General features: G+C 36.2%; 1 protein-coding gene across 1 annotated transcript; it reads left to right on the top strand.

Annotated features, from left to right (window-relative positions):
• The first annotated feature begins 3,725 nt into the window (after nucleotides 1–3,725).
• Nucleotides 3,726–10,699, top strand: LOC108756077. Its single transcript, XM_018499640.1, has 2 exons — nucleotides 3,726–4,958; nucleotides 10,478–10,699. The coding sequence occupies exons 1-2, from the start codon at nucleotides 3,726–3,728 to the stop codon at nucleotides 10,697–10,699; spliced, it is 1,455 nt and encodes a 484-aa protein (XP_018355142.1).
• The last annotated feature ends 9,626 nt before the right edge of the window (nucleotides 10,700–20,325 follow it).

The raw sequence follows: 20,325 nt of genomic DNA, 5'->3' as shown, positions 1-20,325 counted from the left end.
GCAAGGTGGGTGCCGCGCTTGCTCACAATCGAACAAAAGCAGCGTCGAGAGGATGTTGAGTTAAAGTTCGAATTGCTTCCCCACGCACCCTATTCGCCAGATTTAGCCCCCTCGGATTATTTTCTCTTTCCAAACTTGAAAAAATGGCTCGGTGGTAGAAGATTTACCAACAATGAAGAGGTGGAGTCTGCGGTTAATGGCTATTTTGAGGAGTTCAACGGTTCTTACTATAAACAGGCCATCGAAGCTATTGAACATCGCTGGGAAAAGTGTATCGAGCTAAAAGGAGACTATGTTGAGAAATAAAGATATTTTTTCCCAAATTTTTTGTGTTTTCTTTGTTAGGTCGGGTACTTCTGGGACCACGTATATACAATAATGTACCCAAAATATAATTTTAATATTGCATATATCATTAATTCACTAATATGTTTATATGCAATGATAGAATAATATTTTGTATCATTGTGTGTGTACACATACATTATAATATACATAAAATGTAATTGTAATTCATGAATGTCTATATACAGGGTGTCCCATTCATCACCGGTCGATTTGAATTTCGCGCTATTTTTAAAACGTCAAACCGATTAACCTCAAACTTCACATATGTCATCTAGACAGATGGGAAATTAATCATGGAAAAGTACACGGTGAAAGAACGCGTGCAAATTATTCAGGCGTATCACGATCTTAGATTCGGCATCGTTTTAAAAATAGCGCGAAATTCAAATCGACCGGTAATGAATGGGACACCCTGTATATACAACGTTAGAATTAAATTTTATATATATCATTATACACATTATACATTATAATATAAAATTCTAATATTACATAAAAATGGACATAGAGAATATCTGCACGAATATCTCAGCATGAGTAATTTTTAATAATGTGTGTTTATTGACATATTATAATACATGTACAATTTAACATATTACACGTATAAATATACTATGACATTGGGCTTGTCTTAGCGCCAAGACACTACCGTGTCTTCAGATCAGTAATATCTCTATATTTGAGCATAGATAACTTCTGTCTCTCTTTTTAATAGACATAGCAAAAAATAGAGTAGCTGCATATATACATATATACATGTATTGTACATGCAACACGTGTCCATATATTAACAATAATACATATTACATCTTGACTTAAAATGACATTGGTAAAAGTGGTCATAGGAAAAAGTGATACTACGACTGTGTACCAACATAGATTGTGAGTATTAAAAATATGTAATACTCGTATACGTAACTATAGATTTTCAGTATTGGCAGTATACATTGACACATGGTAATAGCATTTTTTCTTTCAATGTCATTTTAGGTCAGAATGTAATACATATGTATTAGCAATACATAGATATATTACACTCGCTAGTCGATTACAGTAAGTCGCCTCTGACAGTAAATTAAAAATGGTCAGTCCACGATGAACGTTTTTGACATTTACCTATAACTAATCAAAACACGAATTACGGCTCTGGCATTTTGTTATAGTTCGCCAGCCCACGATTAACACCTCTGGCAGTACATTAAAAATAGTCAGCCCACGATGAACGCTTCTGACATTGAATAATTAGACAAAGCACATTTTATTGTTATAACATTTAACCGTATTACTTGTATGATAAATAAAAGTGACATTTTCACGAATGACATAAAGATACTAACCTTTCCCATTCTGGCTTTATAGGATGCTTTCCAACAAGAAACACATATTACAATAATCTTTTAACTAATTTTGACTTTATAAGGTACCTTACAACAAGAGACACAGTGTGACATGATCTTGTTGTTCACTAATGTACAAGAATGAGATAATCACTGTGTTGTACTGTGTGAATCGCTTGTTAGAAAGCATACCCTTCTCTTACCAAAGGCAGAAAATTTTTTTATGTTTATCAATAATGTTATTTATTAAAAAAAAATTATGAAAAAAAGGAAAAAGCAGGATCAAACATAAGATCTTCAACATTCTGATCTCACATCTAATGCTCGAGACCACGTTGAGTTCTTGCGTATCATCTCTATGAACGCGGTACATAAAGCGTACAGAAAGTCGTAAACTATATTTCATTAATTATCACGTTTTGAAATCATTTTTGCTATTATATGTTAATGAGAAAGATATATGATTAACATAATTTAATAAAAGGAAAATAAAAGAATTTTAAATAACAATACGGTTGCCAGTTCTCTTGTTTTTTTTTTTGCCAGAAACTTCGGTTTCTTGGACTAATATTCGATAGTCCAGCAGATGTGAAAAGTTTACAAAAATTGGAGATTTTTATTTTTTTTTGTCTACTGGAGTATGGAATATTAGTTCAAGAAACCGAAGTCTGCCAAAAAAAAAAACGGAAACCTGGCAACCGTGTTTGTGATTTAAAATTCTTTCATTTTCCGTTGTCTCGATAGAGCGAGACAGAGAAAAAATAAAAACGGATAGAAGCTCCGATTGTAATCGGTGAGCCTCCGCGCGGACACGCCGAGCTGGGCTCGTCTAGCAAAACAATGAATCTGTTCCTCAAAGTCTATCTTTCTCTCTGTGGTCGCTTATTTCTAGCGACCGAAAATACTTCCTCGGCGATCTCGGCCGCTTGGCATGTATCATAAGGGGGAAAGAGACATTCTAGATAACACATCACTTTTATTAAATTATTTTAATTCTTTGCCCTATAATATAAGTTCTGATGGCGCGTGCCATAATCAACAGCCTGGAATGTGTTGTTTGGTTCGATAGACCATAGCTCTCACCTATGATACTCATATTTAGCCCGATTTCCTTACCACGAGTCTCCACGCGATATTGTAAGCAAAAGAGTTAGGTTCAATAATATATTAACAAAACTCAATCAATGGGCGAAGTAAGAGTCAACCACATTTTTTAAAATTTTCATAAAATTATATATTATATTAACAGCGATGAAACATCAAAAAATTAGACTATAAACTAATAAATTACAAGTTTCGGTTTGAGCCCTTTTCAGACATTAGTATAACGAAAAAATAACAGAATAAAATCAATTATCGCAAATGTTCGCATATTCAGAATAATCACAGTTCGGGTGAGTCTTGATCTCGAAACATAATTTCCGTATGGTTGAACAGTCAAAAGTATTAAAAATATCATTGGTAAAGTTCTAGTTAATAAAAAGGATAAATTAAAAAACAAAAAAACGTACTACCGATAACTACGCATAAATAAAATAATATTATACAAAATACCGAAAATCCAACAAAATCAATAAAAATTATTTCATAAAAAACTCACCAGAAATCATATGTGAGAAGTTTGAATTAATATGTCCAAAAAGAAATAAAAAACTTATGAAATATGTACAGTGAGAAGGAGCGCAGATATGTAAGACAGACATTATGTATCGATTTTTATGTACGTTCAGTAGTGCGGATCAACACAGACTGAGAGAGGAGACGGACTGTTCGTAACCGAAAGTCAAACTCTATTTATGATTGGAATATAAGCTTTGTGGAGGCCATCGGTATCAGTCTGTAAATTGAGACCATTCTTTTGTTTCTTGATATTAATCATCTCTGAAACCAAACGTCTCCGATAGCAGGGCTCTTTGTCTAAGATTTCGACCTCATCCCATTTAAATTTATGGTCTAGTTGTCTCCTATGCTCCGTTATGACAGATCGTGCCGACGTGTTGTATCTAATGTGATTGCGATGTTCTGCAATACGATACAGGCATGCGTGCTGGCCCAACATCCGTGCACAAGGACACATTGAATGTCAACAAGCCTTCGCTTACGTTATCTCCTAGTAACTTGATATCTATACATCCCAGTTCCTTCACCTCACACAGATCTTCGTCCCTGACCACTGTCCGAAACGGGTGGTTCCTCAACCTATCCTCTGTGTCCATTCCAATAGACATACAGTGTTTCCTACAACTAGGTGAGAATTTCGCTCTTCCACTAAACGATAAACATAAGATTATTTTCGATTGCATTAAGAGTGTTGAGACCGGTGTGCATCGCATGCCGATCGAAAATAGGATCGCGATCACCAACCACTCCATTCCAATTCTTAACAGTATCATTTCTTCTCCAATCACAACATCTCCGATTGATAAACTATTGTTAAGAATGGAATCGAAGACACGCGCCTTTTTATTGGAACATACCAATGTCCTTTTCACACACGCAGATAAGGGCAATGTCACAGTCGCTTTAGACAGAGATGTCTACATGAATAAGATGATCACTCTGCTGAATGACAAGGACACATACTCTCTTATCAATAAAGATCCCATCAGGAAAATCACAACAGCGATAAGGTCCATGCTCACCAGATGGAAGACGAAGAAATATATTAGCGAAGCAAAATACAAGACGTTATATTGTAGTGACGGATCACTTCCGAGAGCTTATGGGGTGCCGAAAATACATAAACCTGGTTGCCCTTTCAGGGTCATTGTCTCTTCGTTGGGCAGTCCGCTTTATCCACTGGCGACATTCTTACACAACATATTAGTTAAATCCATTCCTAAAGCAGAGAGTTATATAAAAAATAGTTTCGAATTAGTTGAGAAACTAAAAAGATTACACACTACAGACCAATATAAATTAATCTCACTGGACGTAAAATCTCTGTTCACGGATGTTCCGGTGGATATAGCCATAGACTGTGTTAATGAACGTTGGATGTATGTTTCCGGAGACTGTCCTCTCCCTAGAGATGAGTTTGTGGGGGCAATAAGGTTTATTCTTGATTCCACATTTTTTTTGTTTAACAACAATTTTTATAAACAAAGTTACGACACTCCCATGGGGCCCCCCTTATCACCTGTAATAGCGGACTTGGTGATGAGGAGATTTGAGACGGTGTCCTCGATGTCGTTGAACTTGGACGTGACATTTTATTTTAGATATGTGGATGATATTTGCACTGCGGTTGAGCCATCAAAAATTGACTCAATAGTAAAACAATTTAACTCTTTCCATCCACGATTACAATTCACTTCAGAATTTGGGGGTGATGAAATCAGTTTCCTGGATGTTACTATATCTATCATTGGAAACGGGTTTGGAGTTGATTGGTATCGTAAGCCAACCTTTTCAGGGAGGTTTTTGAATTTCTATTCTAACCACCCCATTGCACAGAAAAGAGGGACGATTTTTTCACTGGTTGACAGAACAATTTTACTTTCAGACGTTCGATTTCACACATAGAATTTGACACTTATCATCAACATTTTATTAGACAATGACTACCCATTATCATTTATACATATTTGACACAATCAACCTACGAATAAAAAACTTGAATAGAAATAGACACATAACACAGAACAGTTTGAATGACAAGGTCGAAGCGAGGGAATCGGTGTCATGGCTTACGGTTCCGTTCATCCCTCTCCACACAAAAAAGTTCAATCGGTTCAACAATAACGACATCAGGGTTTCTTTCCGTAGTCCGAACAAACTCAAAAAATACATCAAAGTACACCAAGATGTTTATCCGCAGACATCGAAGAACAACGTGGTTTACAAAATTTCATGCAATGATTGTGACGCTACGTACGTGGGACAGACAGATAGAAAATTAAAAACAAGGATTGCAGAACATCGCAATCACATTAGATACAATACGTCGGCACGATCTGTAATAACGGAGCATAGGAGACAACTAGACCATGAATTTAAATGAGATGAGGTCGAAATCTTGGATGAAGAGCCCTGCTATCGTAGACGTTTGGTATCAGAGATGATTAACATCAAGAAACAAAAGAATGGTCTCAACTTACAGACTGATACCGATGGGCTCCACAAAGCTTATATTCCAATCATAAATAGAGTTTGACTTTCGGTTACGAACAGTCCGTCTCCTCTCTCAGTCTGTGTTGATCCGCACTACTGAACGTACATGAAAATCGATACATAATGTGTCTTACATATCTGCGCTCTTTATCACTGTACATATTTCACAAGTTTTTTATTTCTTTTTGGACATATTAATTCAAACTTCTTACATATGATTTCTGGTGAGTTTTTTATGAAATAATTTTTATTGGATTTGTTGGATTTTCGGTATTTTATATTGTTTTATTTATGCGTATTTGTCGGTATTACGTTTTTTTGTTCTTTAATTTATCCTTTTTATTAATTAGAACTTTACCAATGACATTTTTAATACTTTTGACTGTTCAACCATACGGAAATTATGTTTCGAGATCAAGACTCACCCGAACTGCGATTATTCTGAATATGCGAACATTTGCGACAATTGATTTTATTCTGTTATTATATTATTTTTCGTTATACTAATGTCTGAAGAGGACTCAAACCGGTAGCCGAAACTTGTAACTTGTAACTTATTAGTTTATAGTCTAATTTTTTGCGAGATGTTTCATCGCTGTTAATATAATATATAATTTTATGAAAAAAATTTAAAAATGTGGTTGACTCTTACTTCGCCCTTTGATTGAGTTTGTTATTATTTATTATAATTATCGTATTGTAATTATTGTATTATTGTCAATTATATTGTAATATATATGTGTATATATATAATATTAGTAGAAAGTTCGATAAAAAAAATTATAATTATGTAAGAAGGAAAGTAAAGGATTGATAATTTGCTGGAAAGTCGCAGCATATTTCTTATACCATAGTGCTTCTGAGATACACGTCCGCGCGCGATCCGGTGCGGTGCGGCGGATCAGCCGTCGAGCGTTGAGCGGTAATAGGCGGCGGGGGAAAAGAAGGCGATGCTTCAAAAGTCAACTCAAAATGTGCAACTATTTCCGAGCCTCGGAAAATTTAACATGTACTCCAACAACTGTAAGAAGAATACCGAATCACTTCAATAAATAAATAAAAAATTATTTGTATATTGCACAACATACCATATAAAGGCTTTTTAATTTGTGAATTATAAAATTATATGGACATCATCCTTATAATTATATTAATTATCGCATTTTTGCGATTTGATTCATTATCAGAATTTTCATACATTCGGATGATAGTTATAAAAGAAACATTTAACAGAAAGTACTGATCTCGACACCAAACGTAACATTATTACAAAAACATGATTTCTTTTCGGATTTTTTCTAAAAGTAAATAGATTCCATTTACATATAAAAATACTGGTTTTCTATCTATTCTAAGTATTAAATCAACAATTGTAGCAAAAATAATTCGACGCATACTACGCACACTATGTTTCCTTGATACAACAATCATCGACAATCAGAGAAACATTTTTGATACATATCACAAAGCAACCTTTTCTGGCAAGTTTCTCAATTTCTTTCCGAATCATCCTCTCTGTCACAAAAGAAGCACTATTATCAATTTTTTAGACAAATAATATTGTCTTTCTTTTATCTGTCACACCCTCGCTCTAACAAAAAAATTTGATCGACACAATTCACACTTTTCTTGAAAATGCTTATCCTCTCTCCTTTATTTTTCCCACAATAGAACAAAGATTGAAATTTCATACATTTAATAAAACTACACATAATTTACAAATCAAAGAAAAATATTTTACTATTTCTTATGTACATTCTATATCAGAAAGTTTTCTACCTATTTCTAACATGTTTCATTGTAAACTAGCTTTCACCATCACAAATACTTTAAAAAATTTTATTGAAAGAAGTAAAGATAAGTTAGAATTGCTTTCGAATCAAAATGTTTTATATAAGATCTCATGTGATGATTGTGACGCCAGCTGTGGTGGCCAAATCAAGAGAAAACTAGATACTAGATTGCGTGAACACATTTCGGATATTAACAAAAAGAGAGGTTCTCCATCTGTTATATCTGATCATCACGTTAATTTTAATCATAATTTCAGATGGAATGATGTGAAGATTTTAGACAGTGACTTCTTACAATGAAAGATTGATATTTGAAATAATTCACATTAAAAGACAGAGTTTAAATAAACAAAATGATACTGAATTATTGCCAGAATCCTGCTCACAAATCATACAATCCCTCATAATTATCTTTCTTTCCTCTCTATACATCCCCTCTCCTATTTCCCTTCTACCTATTTCCCCTCTTGCTTCCCATTATTTTCTAACATCACCTCTCTTTTCTTCTCTGAAAGTCATTTTAAATTTATTTTGTCTAATAACGTCGAAGATTAGAGACATCGATCTTTCTCTCATCGCATTGTCTATTATACTTTATTTATATTAATTTTTTTTCTGGATTGAACTCTTAACTACAATTATGAAAGATATTTTGCTTATTTAATTTTAAAGAATATTTAATTAATTTAATTGAACAGATAGTTTTACATTATACATTTTATACTTTCACTTATATCAATATTGTGTTGTTCTGTCATTCTTATAATCTTACATTATTATTATAGCTATAAAGCGTTATTTTTCGTTCTGGACATTATTTTATACTCATACACTGCTTTTTAGCTGTACAATTTTTCTAATGAAATGAGGATTCTGATACCAACAGTTTGATGTCTTGACATTGCGAAGTATATTTTTATTTGCCATCGAACGTACACAGTATAAATTTTTACCTTTCTGACGAATTCTAATGTATGTATTTTATGTATGTTATTGTTCCGTTCAAGTAACAAGACGAAGATTCTTCTTAATTTATTGATACCAACGATTATATAGTTATTAAATGCGAATTACATGTTTAATCTTCGATCAACTTTATGTTGTGTTTTTTACCGTTTATAAACCTACTTTGTAAACATTGATAATCCGATTGTGATTGAAACGTTTGTTGATAGCCGGCATGTTATTAAATTTTATAATTATTTGATTAAAACTTTTATTTATTTATTTATTTTTACAGGTCAAATTTTGGCTCGTAGCTTTTTTTCGTTTAATTTGTTTTTAAATTATTGAGCCATTATACAATACTATTGTATAAAAATATATTTAGTCTGTAATGTATTTATTAACAATGTCACTTTAAAAAAATTACGAAAAAAGAAAAAAGGAATAGATTGTGGGATCTCTAACATTCTAATCTCGTACCCTATACGTGAGACCACGCCGTGGTTTTGCAAACCACTTCTATGAACATGGTATATAACGGTCATGGAAAATCATGGAAATGTCAATATCTCGTAAATTATTGTGTTTTGAAATTATTTTTGTTATTATACATAAATTGGAGAGATATACAATTAATATAATTTATTAAAACGTGTACGTTAAAACTTGTACGTTATCCATAATGTCCCTTCTCCTCTTATTTATACACGTTGAGCGGTCGAAATTGCTGAGAAACAAGCGATTATAGAGAGAGAGAGACAGACTCTGAAGAATAGACTCTTAAGGATAGACTTTTTCGCTCGACGAGCCCAGTTTGGCGTGCGTCCGATTACAATCGCAGCTTCTATCCTTTTTTGTTTTTTCTCTGTCTCACTCTATCATACTTCTGTTTCGATAATTCGCTCTGCAATTTAAGAATGTTCTATCAGTTCCGGTTTACTATCATCGCCGATGTAGCAACGATGCACGACTCCTTTTCTAAGCAATGATTCTATTTTAATATATATTTTTATATATTGTATATAGAAAAATATATTATATTATTATGGCGTTTCCAACTGATAATATATTGCTGATTACATAATGATTCAATCTATTTCTATATTTGCGCGCGGGCGATAAGAGAAATGACACTTCCTATTAAGTGCTCTTTAACCCTTTTACATCCAAGCCAAGTAAAAAATGTGCTCTATATAACAATTTCAGACTTTGTACGTTTAAAAAATAAATAAGTAGCTGGCGCATTACAGAAAATCTCAAAGAACAATACTATGCTTGTAGAAATGAGCTAAGGGCTTTAGTATAAGAGAACGGAGTCTACGAAAATTTTATTTGTATGCTACGAGTGAAATTGTTGCTCAACGCTTCGGCATCTGAGCAGAGTAAAAAATCAACCGAAAATAATATAATATATGTAAATAATATTGTATATTTTTTGTTTATGAAGACATTATTTATACACAAAAATTGAAATAATATCATATTTGTTTTATTATTATTTTTCCTCTCAAGAGAAAAAATTTTAATCAAGGCATGTAAGAAGCTTGTTACGAGCCTGAGTAGGTCGATAATTCTGATCATTTCTGCTGATCCAGCGAGGCACACTTGATGATAGCGCCGCTGTCGCAACATCGAGGAACTAAAATAGTGCTCGGTGTTATGGCTTCATGTCAATGTCAGTTTTGTTCGTAGCATATGAATGAAATTTTTGGCGACTCTTTTCTCTTATACTAAAGCTCCTAGCTCATTTCTACGGGCATAGTATTGTTCTTCAAAGTTTTTTGTAGGCTGCTGGCTACTTATAATATTTTAAATAGGTAAAATCTGAAATTTTTATATGCAATACATATACTGCGACGAGTCGATCAAAGGGGCACAACAATTGGCACTGCGGCTATAACTCAAGATTGAGGTTATCCGAACCTCGTGTGCAAATTCAAGATGGAACAACTATTAAATGCGTTAATTCACACGCAACAGCAGCTGGCTCAGGGACAACAGATGTTCATGCAACAAATGGCTGAGTCGCAAAAGCACATGGTAACTCTCTTGCAACAAGTACAAGATAATCCCACTTCCACATCTTCGCAATCAATAGCTACAGATAGCATTGTATCCGCTCCTCTGGCAAAAGCATCTCAATTCTCAAATCTTGCTGAGTGATTAGGTAAATTCACCCACAAGCCGACAAACGGCAAAACCTTCACGTGATACGAACGTTACGAAGGCATCTTTACGGAGACCGCAAAAGATTTAATAGAGGACGAACGAAAGTAGTTGCTTTTAAATGCTCTCAGCGACGATGAATATCAACGTTTATTAAGTCGTTTATCACTTATTAAATCATTCGACTTAAGTTTCCTTGATTTAGTCAAACATCTCAAAAAACAGTTTCATGATAATAAGTCGCTTTTCCAACGCCGTTTCGAAGCTCTAAATTTTCGGGCAACGCTGTCCATGGCTGTAATTGATATTCTTAATCGAAGCATTCTGGGAGATGCTTTTGAAATTAACAATTTAAATTTAGATCAACTAAAAATTCTACTTGCTGTTTTAGCACTTAGCAATGCCTATCAAACAGAACGTGCTCTTCTGTTTAAAATTGTAATAGAAAAGGAGAATTGCACATACAGCGACATCAGAGAAATTTGTTATGCCCATGTAGAACGTACTGCGGATGTAAGACGCGTCAAGAACCAACACATCACAGAAATAAATGCCGTGCAAAAGCCGTTTGAAGTCAAACGCAAAGAAAAGGAAGTTAAGCGTCACGGAAAGCCAACGGAAAAAAAATTGGCACCTTCACAATGTCATAGATGTGATTTTACCACACATAAAAAGGAAGACTGCCTATTTAAGGAAGCGGAATGCAAAAACTGTAAAAAGATAGGCCATATAACCAAAGTCTGTCTTGCAAAAGGTAAGAAAATTGGAACAATTCAATTGCAAAATATTTCAGGAGTGGTTCAGAAGCATCGAAAATACGCAGAGATTTTTCTAAATAAGACGAAATTAAAAATGCAGCTGGACATTGGCGGACATAACGACAATTAGAACGAATGCATGAATTAAAATAGGACGTCCTATGCTGCAACCTTACAGGTCCTCCTATACGACCGTTTCTGGTAAAAGAATCAAGACACAGGGATTCTTTCACGCTACAAAGGACATTCTACGAAGGATTCTGTTATTGTGTTAGATCGTCCAAATACAGCACTTCTTAGTGCACAAGCCATCGACAAACTCGAACTAGTGGAATACGAGAGAGTTACAAGTGAATTTTCAATCAACAAAATTAAGGATAATTTCGTTGCAAAACAAATATCCGCTCTTCAGCGATAAACTAGGAGAATGTACTAAAACAAATGTCAAGCTACGCCTTAAATCAGATGCTCATCCAGTTCACACTCCATGTCCAGTTTTGCTTGATCTGAAGGAACAGCTTAGTACCGAGCTCGACCGACTTGTTAAAAATGGAATTCTGACACTCGTGGACGTATCGGACTGGGCAGCTCTCATAGTCGCAGCAAGGAAACCAAACGGGAAGATACGTATCTGTGCTGATTTTTCCACGGGAAAATTAAATGAAGCCTTAGACGCCGATAACTATCGATTCCGAGAATTGAAGATATTATATCAAAGCTTCAAGGGAATATTGTTTTCTCACAACTAGATTTATCGGACGCATATTTTCAATTAAAATTGGACGAAGAAAGCAAACCTCTGACAATCAACACACATTGAGAGTTATTTATGTCCAATAGACTAATTTTCGAATTGAAGCCAGCACCTGCCATCTTCCAACGTACACTGGAGCAGGCTCTGGCAAACATACCGAGCATTGTGATCTACCTGGATGATATCCTCGTCTGTGGCCGCAATCGTGCGGAGCACAACACACGCCTAGACGCAGGCTTAAATCACCTTCAAGACTGGAGATTCAGATTAAACATCGGAAAATGTAAGTTTCACTCGTCTTTCGTGAAATATTTAGGCTTTATTGTTTCTGGCAGAAATATTGAACCGAATCCCGCTTGTATCAAACCAATAAATTCGATGAGAGAGCCTAATCAACATGAAGGAAGTAAGAACATTTCTTGGGCTAATAAAATTACAAGAATTTCGTCCCAAATTTGCATCGATTGAAAGCCCCGTTGGAACTCTTGCTCAAGAAAGACACTCCCTTTGCGTAGGATTCTACTTGCAAAAGGCTTTCTACAAAATTAAGGAAGTTATAGCCAGTTCTCTTACTTGCACACTACGATCCCACATATTAGGTGTACAAAAAAGTTCTGAGCTTTAGATTTGATACAACCGAAATAACAATTTAAATTTTATATATCTTCCCGCCCTTTTGGGGTTTTAAAACAGTAACATTTAACCTCCTGAAATGCGATACGGTTTGGCGTTTGATGCACATAACCTCAAAAATCAGTAGTGTTCACGATGGCAATTACAAAAGAGCATATTCGATTTTCCATCCACTTCGCGTTTCATCTGAAGAAAAATGCTGCTGAAGCCACTGAAATGATTTGTGCTGCATATGGAGAGAACGCTGTAAGTCATGCAACATGCAAAAGGTGGTATCAAAAGTTTCGCCAAGGAGATTTCAGTCTTAAAGATGAATCGCGTGCTGGACGCCCTGAAAAGATTGAAACGGACGAATTGCAAGCACTGCTGGATATAAACTCTGCGCAAACTGAAAAGGAGCTTGCAGAACAGCTTGGCGTTACGCAGCAAGCCATTTCCGTACGATTACATACGATGGGAAAGGTTCAGAAGGAAGGCAGATGGGTTCCGCATGATTTGTCCCAAGACAACAAAAATCGACGGCGTGACACTGCACTCAGTTTACTCTCAAAGTTCCGGAAAAAAGATTTTCTGCACAAAATCATTACAGGCGATGAAAAGTGGATTCTTTATGATAACCCTAAACGTAGAAAATCATGGGTTGATCCTGGTAAACCTTCGACATCGACGCCAAAGCCCAATATCCACGCCAAGAAGGTTTTGCTCTGTATCTGGTGGGATTGGAAGGGTGTGTTGTACTACGAGTTGTTACAACAGGGTGAAACAGTCACGGCAGACCGCTACCAACAACAATTGACCAATTTGAGCGATGCATTAGAAGAAAAGAGGCCATTTACTGGCCAAGGACATCGTAAAGTGATCTTGCTTCATGACAATGCTCGACCTCATGCTGCGAAAACGACTCAGGAGCATATCTTTGCGTTAGGCTGGGAACTTCTCCCGCACGCGGCGTATAGCCCAGACATGGCGCCTTCCGATTACTACCTATTCCGGTCGCTGCAGCATCATTTGGCTGATACACATTTCGTGAGATTAGAAGAGATACGAAAATGCATTGATGACTTTATCGCTTCGAAGCCGGTGAGTTTCTATCGTCAAGGAATTCGCAAGCTCCCCGAAAGATGGCAAAAGGTCATTGATGCAAACGGAGAATATTTCGCTGATTAATATTTTTTCGTTTGTTTTTAAATAAAGATTGAATTTTACAAAAAAAAGCTCAGAACTTTTTTGTACACCTAATAGAATAATAGCTAATTGTCGCTGTGGATGCAAGCTCCACAGGTATCGGTGATGTGTTGCTACAACGTTACTCGGGTAGACAAGTTAAAGCTGTTTTTCACATGTCGAAGACACTGACGAAGACGCAACAAGGCTACAGTCAAATCGAAAAGAAAGCACTGGCACTGGTGACTCTTATTGAACGATTTTTAGAAAATTCTCGTTTGGCCGACATTTTATACTCCAAACGGATTATCGACCCCTGCTGATACTGTTCCGTACTTCTAAAACAAAGGGGTTGGATACTCATACCGCATATCGCTTGAAACGATAGGCACTCCGCCTCATTGGATATGATTTCGACATCAAGTATGTTAAATCAGAACACTTTGGGCAAGCCGACACTCTGTCTAGACTCATCCAAGGAACGGCAAGAATGGACACTCCCGATCCAGAAATGGAAGAAGTCGTTGCTTCATTGTGAAGTAGAAACGAAATTACAACAGCTGGTACAAGAATCAAATGAATTGATTCCGAAGACCACAAGGAAGGATTTACAGCGGGCTATGTGCAAAGACGGAATTTTGGCCAAGGTTATGGACCGCCTGTAGACGGGTTGGCAAAAGTCGAACGCAAAAGATAGCGATTTATTCCCTTTCTATCGCCGGTGCGACTACCTAACTGTCATGGACAAGACACTTGTATCCGATGACAAGATTGTCGTACCGCGTAGCCTTCGACCGAATGTTTTGCGACAATTACATGTTGCACACCCTAGTATTCGTCGCATGATACAGTTGGCTCGATGTTACGTCTATTGACCGGCTATGCATACTGACGTCGACAAGTATATTAAAAATTGTAAACATTGTACGAATACTGCACCTAACCCTATTAAGAAACTCTATCCGTGACCAAAGTCAAAATTATGATGGGAGAGGATTTTGCGGATCCAATACATGGACAATGGTTACTGGTCACAGTCGACAGACACTCTAGATTCGTAAACGCGGAATGGTTTTTAACGATTACAGCAGCAGCTACGTAAATACACCGTCTATTTTCCAGATGTGGACCGCCAAGGGTAATTGTATCCGACAACGGCATTCAGTTCACAGCTGAAGAATTTGCCCAATTCTGTGCAAAATTTAATATAATACATCTACGTAGTCCCCTGGAGCTGCGTAATCCCCTCAGCCCAACGGTTTAGCGAAACGTATGGTAAATACCCTGAAACATTCGTTGAATATACAAGTACCTTTGCAAAAGGAGGCAAGTTTAAATCAATTTTTGTATACGTATAACTATATGCCATGTGAAGCGGTTCCTGACCATAAATCTCCGGCGGAGATATTCTTTGGTCGCAAGTTTCGAACTCCCTTAGAAACTTTTCCTACGAACAAGCCAATCTTTATCTTGTCAACAGAGAATAATGAAGAAGCAATTTGATGTCCATCATGGTGCAAAGACTTGCCTTTTGTTCCAGGACAGCAGATGATGGTTAAACTCTCAAATGGTCGTCGAGTTTTCAGGGAAATAGTCAGCTGCATTGGTTCCGCAATTGCTCGTGTCTGCATTGATAGCAGTATTATCAAGCGGCACTTCAACCAAATCTGGGAACGGAGAGATTTCCTATCTAAGATGGCCGAGGAAACGGATGAGAACCTATTGCCAACGGTAAAAAATCTGGTGGCGGATTCTCCAACAGATCAACTACCTTTAAGGATGTTAAATTCTCCAGCAACGCGGACCTTCCTCAAGATCAAGGAAAATTTGACGCTCCAGTCGGCTGGCTGAGAGAGAGCGCCCGGACTATCGGAAGCTAGGTGGAGTCCGCCCCTATGGGAAGTGTTCTTCTTAGTAAGGGAGGAATGTTGGGGCCCTTGGGGCATCACGCGAAATAGCCGCCTCTGGTCAGGCGCCAGGAGAGAGGTGGCACGTGCTGCGAGCGGGCTGCCAGAACGGCATCGAGGTGGCTCGGCTGGGAAGCTCTGGGCTGTGTGGAAGTCGGTTGCCATTGTTACCACTGCGAAAGATTGTAGTTATTGTCAAACAATTAATTCAGCTTAATACTTAGAGCCAAGTCACGTTAATCTGAGTACTGTATTCTATTATCCTTACTAATAAATATATCAAAAGGGCACAACAACATCAAATCTCGCCGATTCCTCAAAGATGCGAGAGAAATAGTGCTTGAGCGTGTCCAAATGTTATTCAGAGACATGATATTATTAAGATAAACACAATGTTTAATAGTGAATTTGTGTCGGGTGATAAACGTGCAAATAAAAGTGTGAGAAGTTATGAACTCTTCTGTTCATCCGATTTATATGAGTGGTACGCTTCGCACGTCGTCGAGTCTATCCTGACTGGAGGAATTCCAGGAGAGCGATAATGAATGGACGCTGTCGTGTATATTAAATTTAACAGTAAACATAAATATTGTAAATACAATCTTCTGCATGCGGGATGCCACATCGAACTCTCGCGAGAAATTAAAATGAAGAGAGCTGTGGTTAATGTGCAATCCCTAGGCAACGCGTGCTTCGCGTGGTCGATGATTGCTGCTCTACATCCAACTAAAAAACATATAGAGCGAGAGTCATCATATCCGCATTACGACTGTAGTAAATCTTCAAAATATTATATTCCCAATGACGCTGAATCAAATTAAAAAATTGAAAATTTTAATGATATCTCCGTCAACATGTACTGTATTGAAAACCAGAAAGAAATAACGATCCTTCCATTACGGTTTACCAATACGAAGAGGAACAAGCACGTCAATCTATTATACGCGCAAGATCCGCAAGATGATAATATGAGGCATTTTATGTTGATCAAGAATCTGTCCCGCCTTACGAGATCGTAAATCAACAAAAATGGGCACAAAAAATATTTTTGCGATCGGTATGTATATATTTAATTAAAAATTATTAAAAAATTTTGTTTTGTAATAAAAAAGATGTTTTTTTATAAAATTAATAATTTCTTTTTTCAAATACTTACATTATTTTAGATCTAGCGCAAAACTGACAATCCACACAGCAGACTGTGGAAAACTTAACAACTGTGCGATCAGACTGCTCAGTGAGGATAACAAGTGGTTAAGTTTTAGCAATTACTGCAGAAAGAAGCGTGTCCATTTGTCATATATGCCGACCTGGAATGCACCCTGGAAAAGATAGAAAAGGAAGATATGGAAGCTACACATACCAACATCATCAAGTTTTTAGTACAGCGTATTATATTCGTTACTCATACGACGACTCGCTGTCAAAGTATCGGTTTCATCGTGATAACGATTGCATAGCATAGTCCGAGAAATTAAAAAATGTAGCATATAATGTTAAAACTGTCTTATTCGCTAACGTTTTCATGGTAGATTTTACGCGAGACGATTGGATAAAATTTAACAGCGCTACGCATTGTCATGTGTGTGAGAAGTCGTCCGCAAAAGATGACACACAGGTACGCGACCAGTGCCATCTCACCGGGCGATATAAAGGTCCCGCGCATTCAAATTGTAACTTAAGTTACAAAGATTCGTATTGCATTCCCATAGTTTTTCAATTTCTCAATTTCGGAATACTCACAAACATCGATATAATAACGATTATCGAGCGCAGTACACGCAGGGGTCTGAGCCCTATTAGGTATGCGAGCCAGCAATAATACATACTCGTACAATAGTACATGCAGTCGTACGATCCATTGAAATCGTCGATGTATCTTATGTACTTTAATGTTAATAACTTGTATGGTTGGGCAATGTGTCAACTATTGCCATATGCCGATTTTCAATGGGTCGACAACGTAGAGAATTTTAACGTTATGGATATCATGTTAAATTTCTCAACGAGCTGGACGAACTCCTCGAGGTGGAGTTGGAGTACCTGCAATATCTCCCTGGCGCGCATTCCGATCTACCGTTCTCTCCGTCACGCGAGAAGACAAGCTCTTCGCTATTTTGCATGATAAAAAACGTTACGTGATACATTATCACAACTTGCAGCAATGTAATCATTACAGTCTCTACATCAAAAAGATCCATCGTATATTACAGTTCACACAATCTTCGTGAGTACATCAAATTCAATATGAATTTCAGAATTCGAGCGAACAATAAATTTGAGAAAAATTTATATAAATTAATGAACAACGCAGTTTTTTGGCAAGACCAAAGTTTTGGAAAACGTGCGCAACTACGTTGATATAAAATTATTAACAACATGGGAAGACAGATACGATGTGGAGGCAATGATCGCGAAACTAACCTTTTATAGTAAAAGCGTTTTTTCTGAAAATATGGTTACGATAGAAATGCGTAACCACGAGGTGAAGTTCGACAAATCGATTTATGTGGGTATGTGTATCCTAGACATATCCAAGATATGTTTGTACAAATTTTACCATGAGTATATGTTATTGTTATATTGTGAGAAATGTAAAATTATGTACATTGACTCTGATAGTCTCATATATCATGTAGAATGCGACAATGTCTACGATAATATAAAACGTGATATTAATAAATTCGATACTAGCAATTACGCGATTGACAACGCATATGATATTCCGCTCACGAATAAAAAAATACCAGGATTAATAAAAAATGAAAATAACGGCGCAATCATGACTAAATTTGTCAGGCTTAGAGTGAAAATGCCTTGCACGTCGATGAAAAGAAGGATACAAAGAAGGTAAAAGGCATCAAAGGTAACGTTGTAGCAAAATAATATGTTTAATATGTATATTATGTATGTACGTATGTACGTATGTCTAAATGAATATATATGTATTATATATATATATATATATATATATATATATGTATATATATATATATATGTGTATAATATGTGTAATGTGTATAATATGTATTGTATAATATGTATACACATATTTAATATATGTTTATATAATACGTAATATTTACATTTTGGAATAAATTTTTTTTTAATATATAAATACACTGTCCTTGTGTATCCAAGAGTTGTGTAAATTATCAAATCCCAGCCATTTCACGTAAACCTTGTCTTCTTTTTTACGCAACACCTTTTCAACTAGATATACATTGGGATTAGCGATGCAACTCATACTCGTAGAATCCGCCAGCGGTTTTTTACGGTAATCTTCCAGAAAATACGTCACGGGATTAGTTTCCTTGTACTTTGTATATGTACTTTGACGATTTTAAACTTTGACACTTTCGTCGTCTAATTCGACATGTAATCTTCCTCAAAAATTTAAATTTGGCCACACGTACCAAGTCACTCACTTTGAATCGCGCGGGTGCAACAACCTTTACAGCTACTGTACACCGTATTTAAGAGCTTGTCGGCGATCGTGGGAGTCGATAGGCCTCATACCGATAATTCAATGCTTTTGCGTGTTGTACTCTGACACGAGACACGGTAGCAAGTTGATCAATTTATAATTTCCATTGCGCGTAAATTGTGTTTCCACATATCGTGTTTCAACGTGTGATTGAACCGTTCGACGACCGAGGCCTTCATTGAATATGTAGAATAATGATTTATAAATATTATGTTTTTTCAAAAGTTTTTGCACGTTTCCGTTGTAAAATTCTTTTCCGATATCGTTTTGCAAATTTTTCAAACATCTGTCCCCTTGAATTATTTTTGCCATCGCTGTAGTCATTTCATTTCCACTCTTGGTTTTGAGTGGTATGACCCATACGTATTACTTAACACATACCATAACAGTAAGATATAGTAAGAATGTATAGTAAGATAACAGTAAGAATGTAGTAATATCCTTTGTTGAATCGTGCATCTCGACCACATCAGCCTGCCATAGGTCATCGTATCCATAAACTATGACATGTTTGCGTGAAAAATTTTTTCTCGCTGGAGCACGCAATTCTTTTACTAATCGCCACTTTTTGAAATTTTTCTTCTTAGACATTTTATATAACACTTTCTCGAATATGGTATAATGCGCAACATATTACAAAGTTCTTACGCAAACGTTGTTGATCGGTATTCTGATGTCGATTAAAATGACTGCATTCTCCATTTCAATTTATAATAAAGCCAGCTTCACGAAATTTCTTGATAATCGACAGCATGTCGTTGTCGTGAAGGTTACCTGCCTAACGCAAAGCCTTAAACAATCAAAGACGATCCACAAGCTCATTAGGATCATCCAATGAATATAATTTTATTGTCGTTTAGAGATATGATGCATTATACCTTTTCCAATTCTTTTATCTGACTTGTTTAGATTCCTAGTGC

The sequence above is a fragment of the Trachymyrmex septentrionalis genome, unplaced genomic scaffold (assembly GCF_001594115.1).
Source record: "Trachymyrmex septentrionalis isolate Tsep2-gDNA-1 unplaced genomic scaffold, Tsep1.0 scaffold93, whole genome shotgun sequence".
Classification (NCBI taxonomy): domain Eukaryota; kingdom Metazoa; phylum Arthropoda; class Insecta; order Hymenoptera; family Formicidae; genus Trachymyrmex; species Trachymyrmex septentrionalis.
This window is presented reverse-complemented; position numbering and strand designations above follow the sequence as displayed.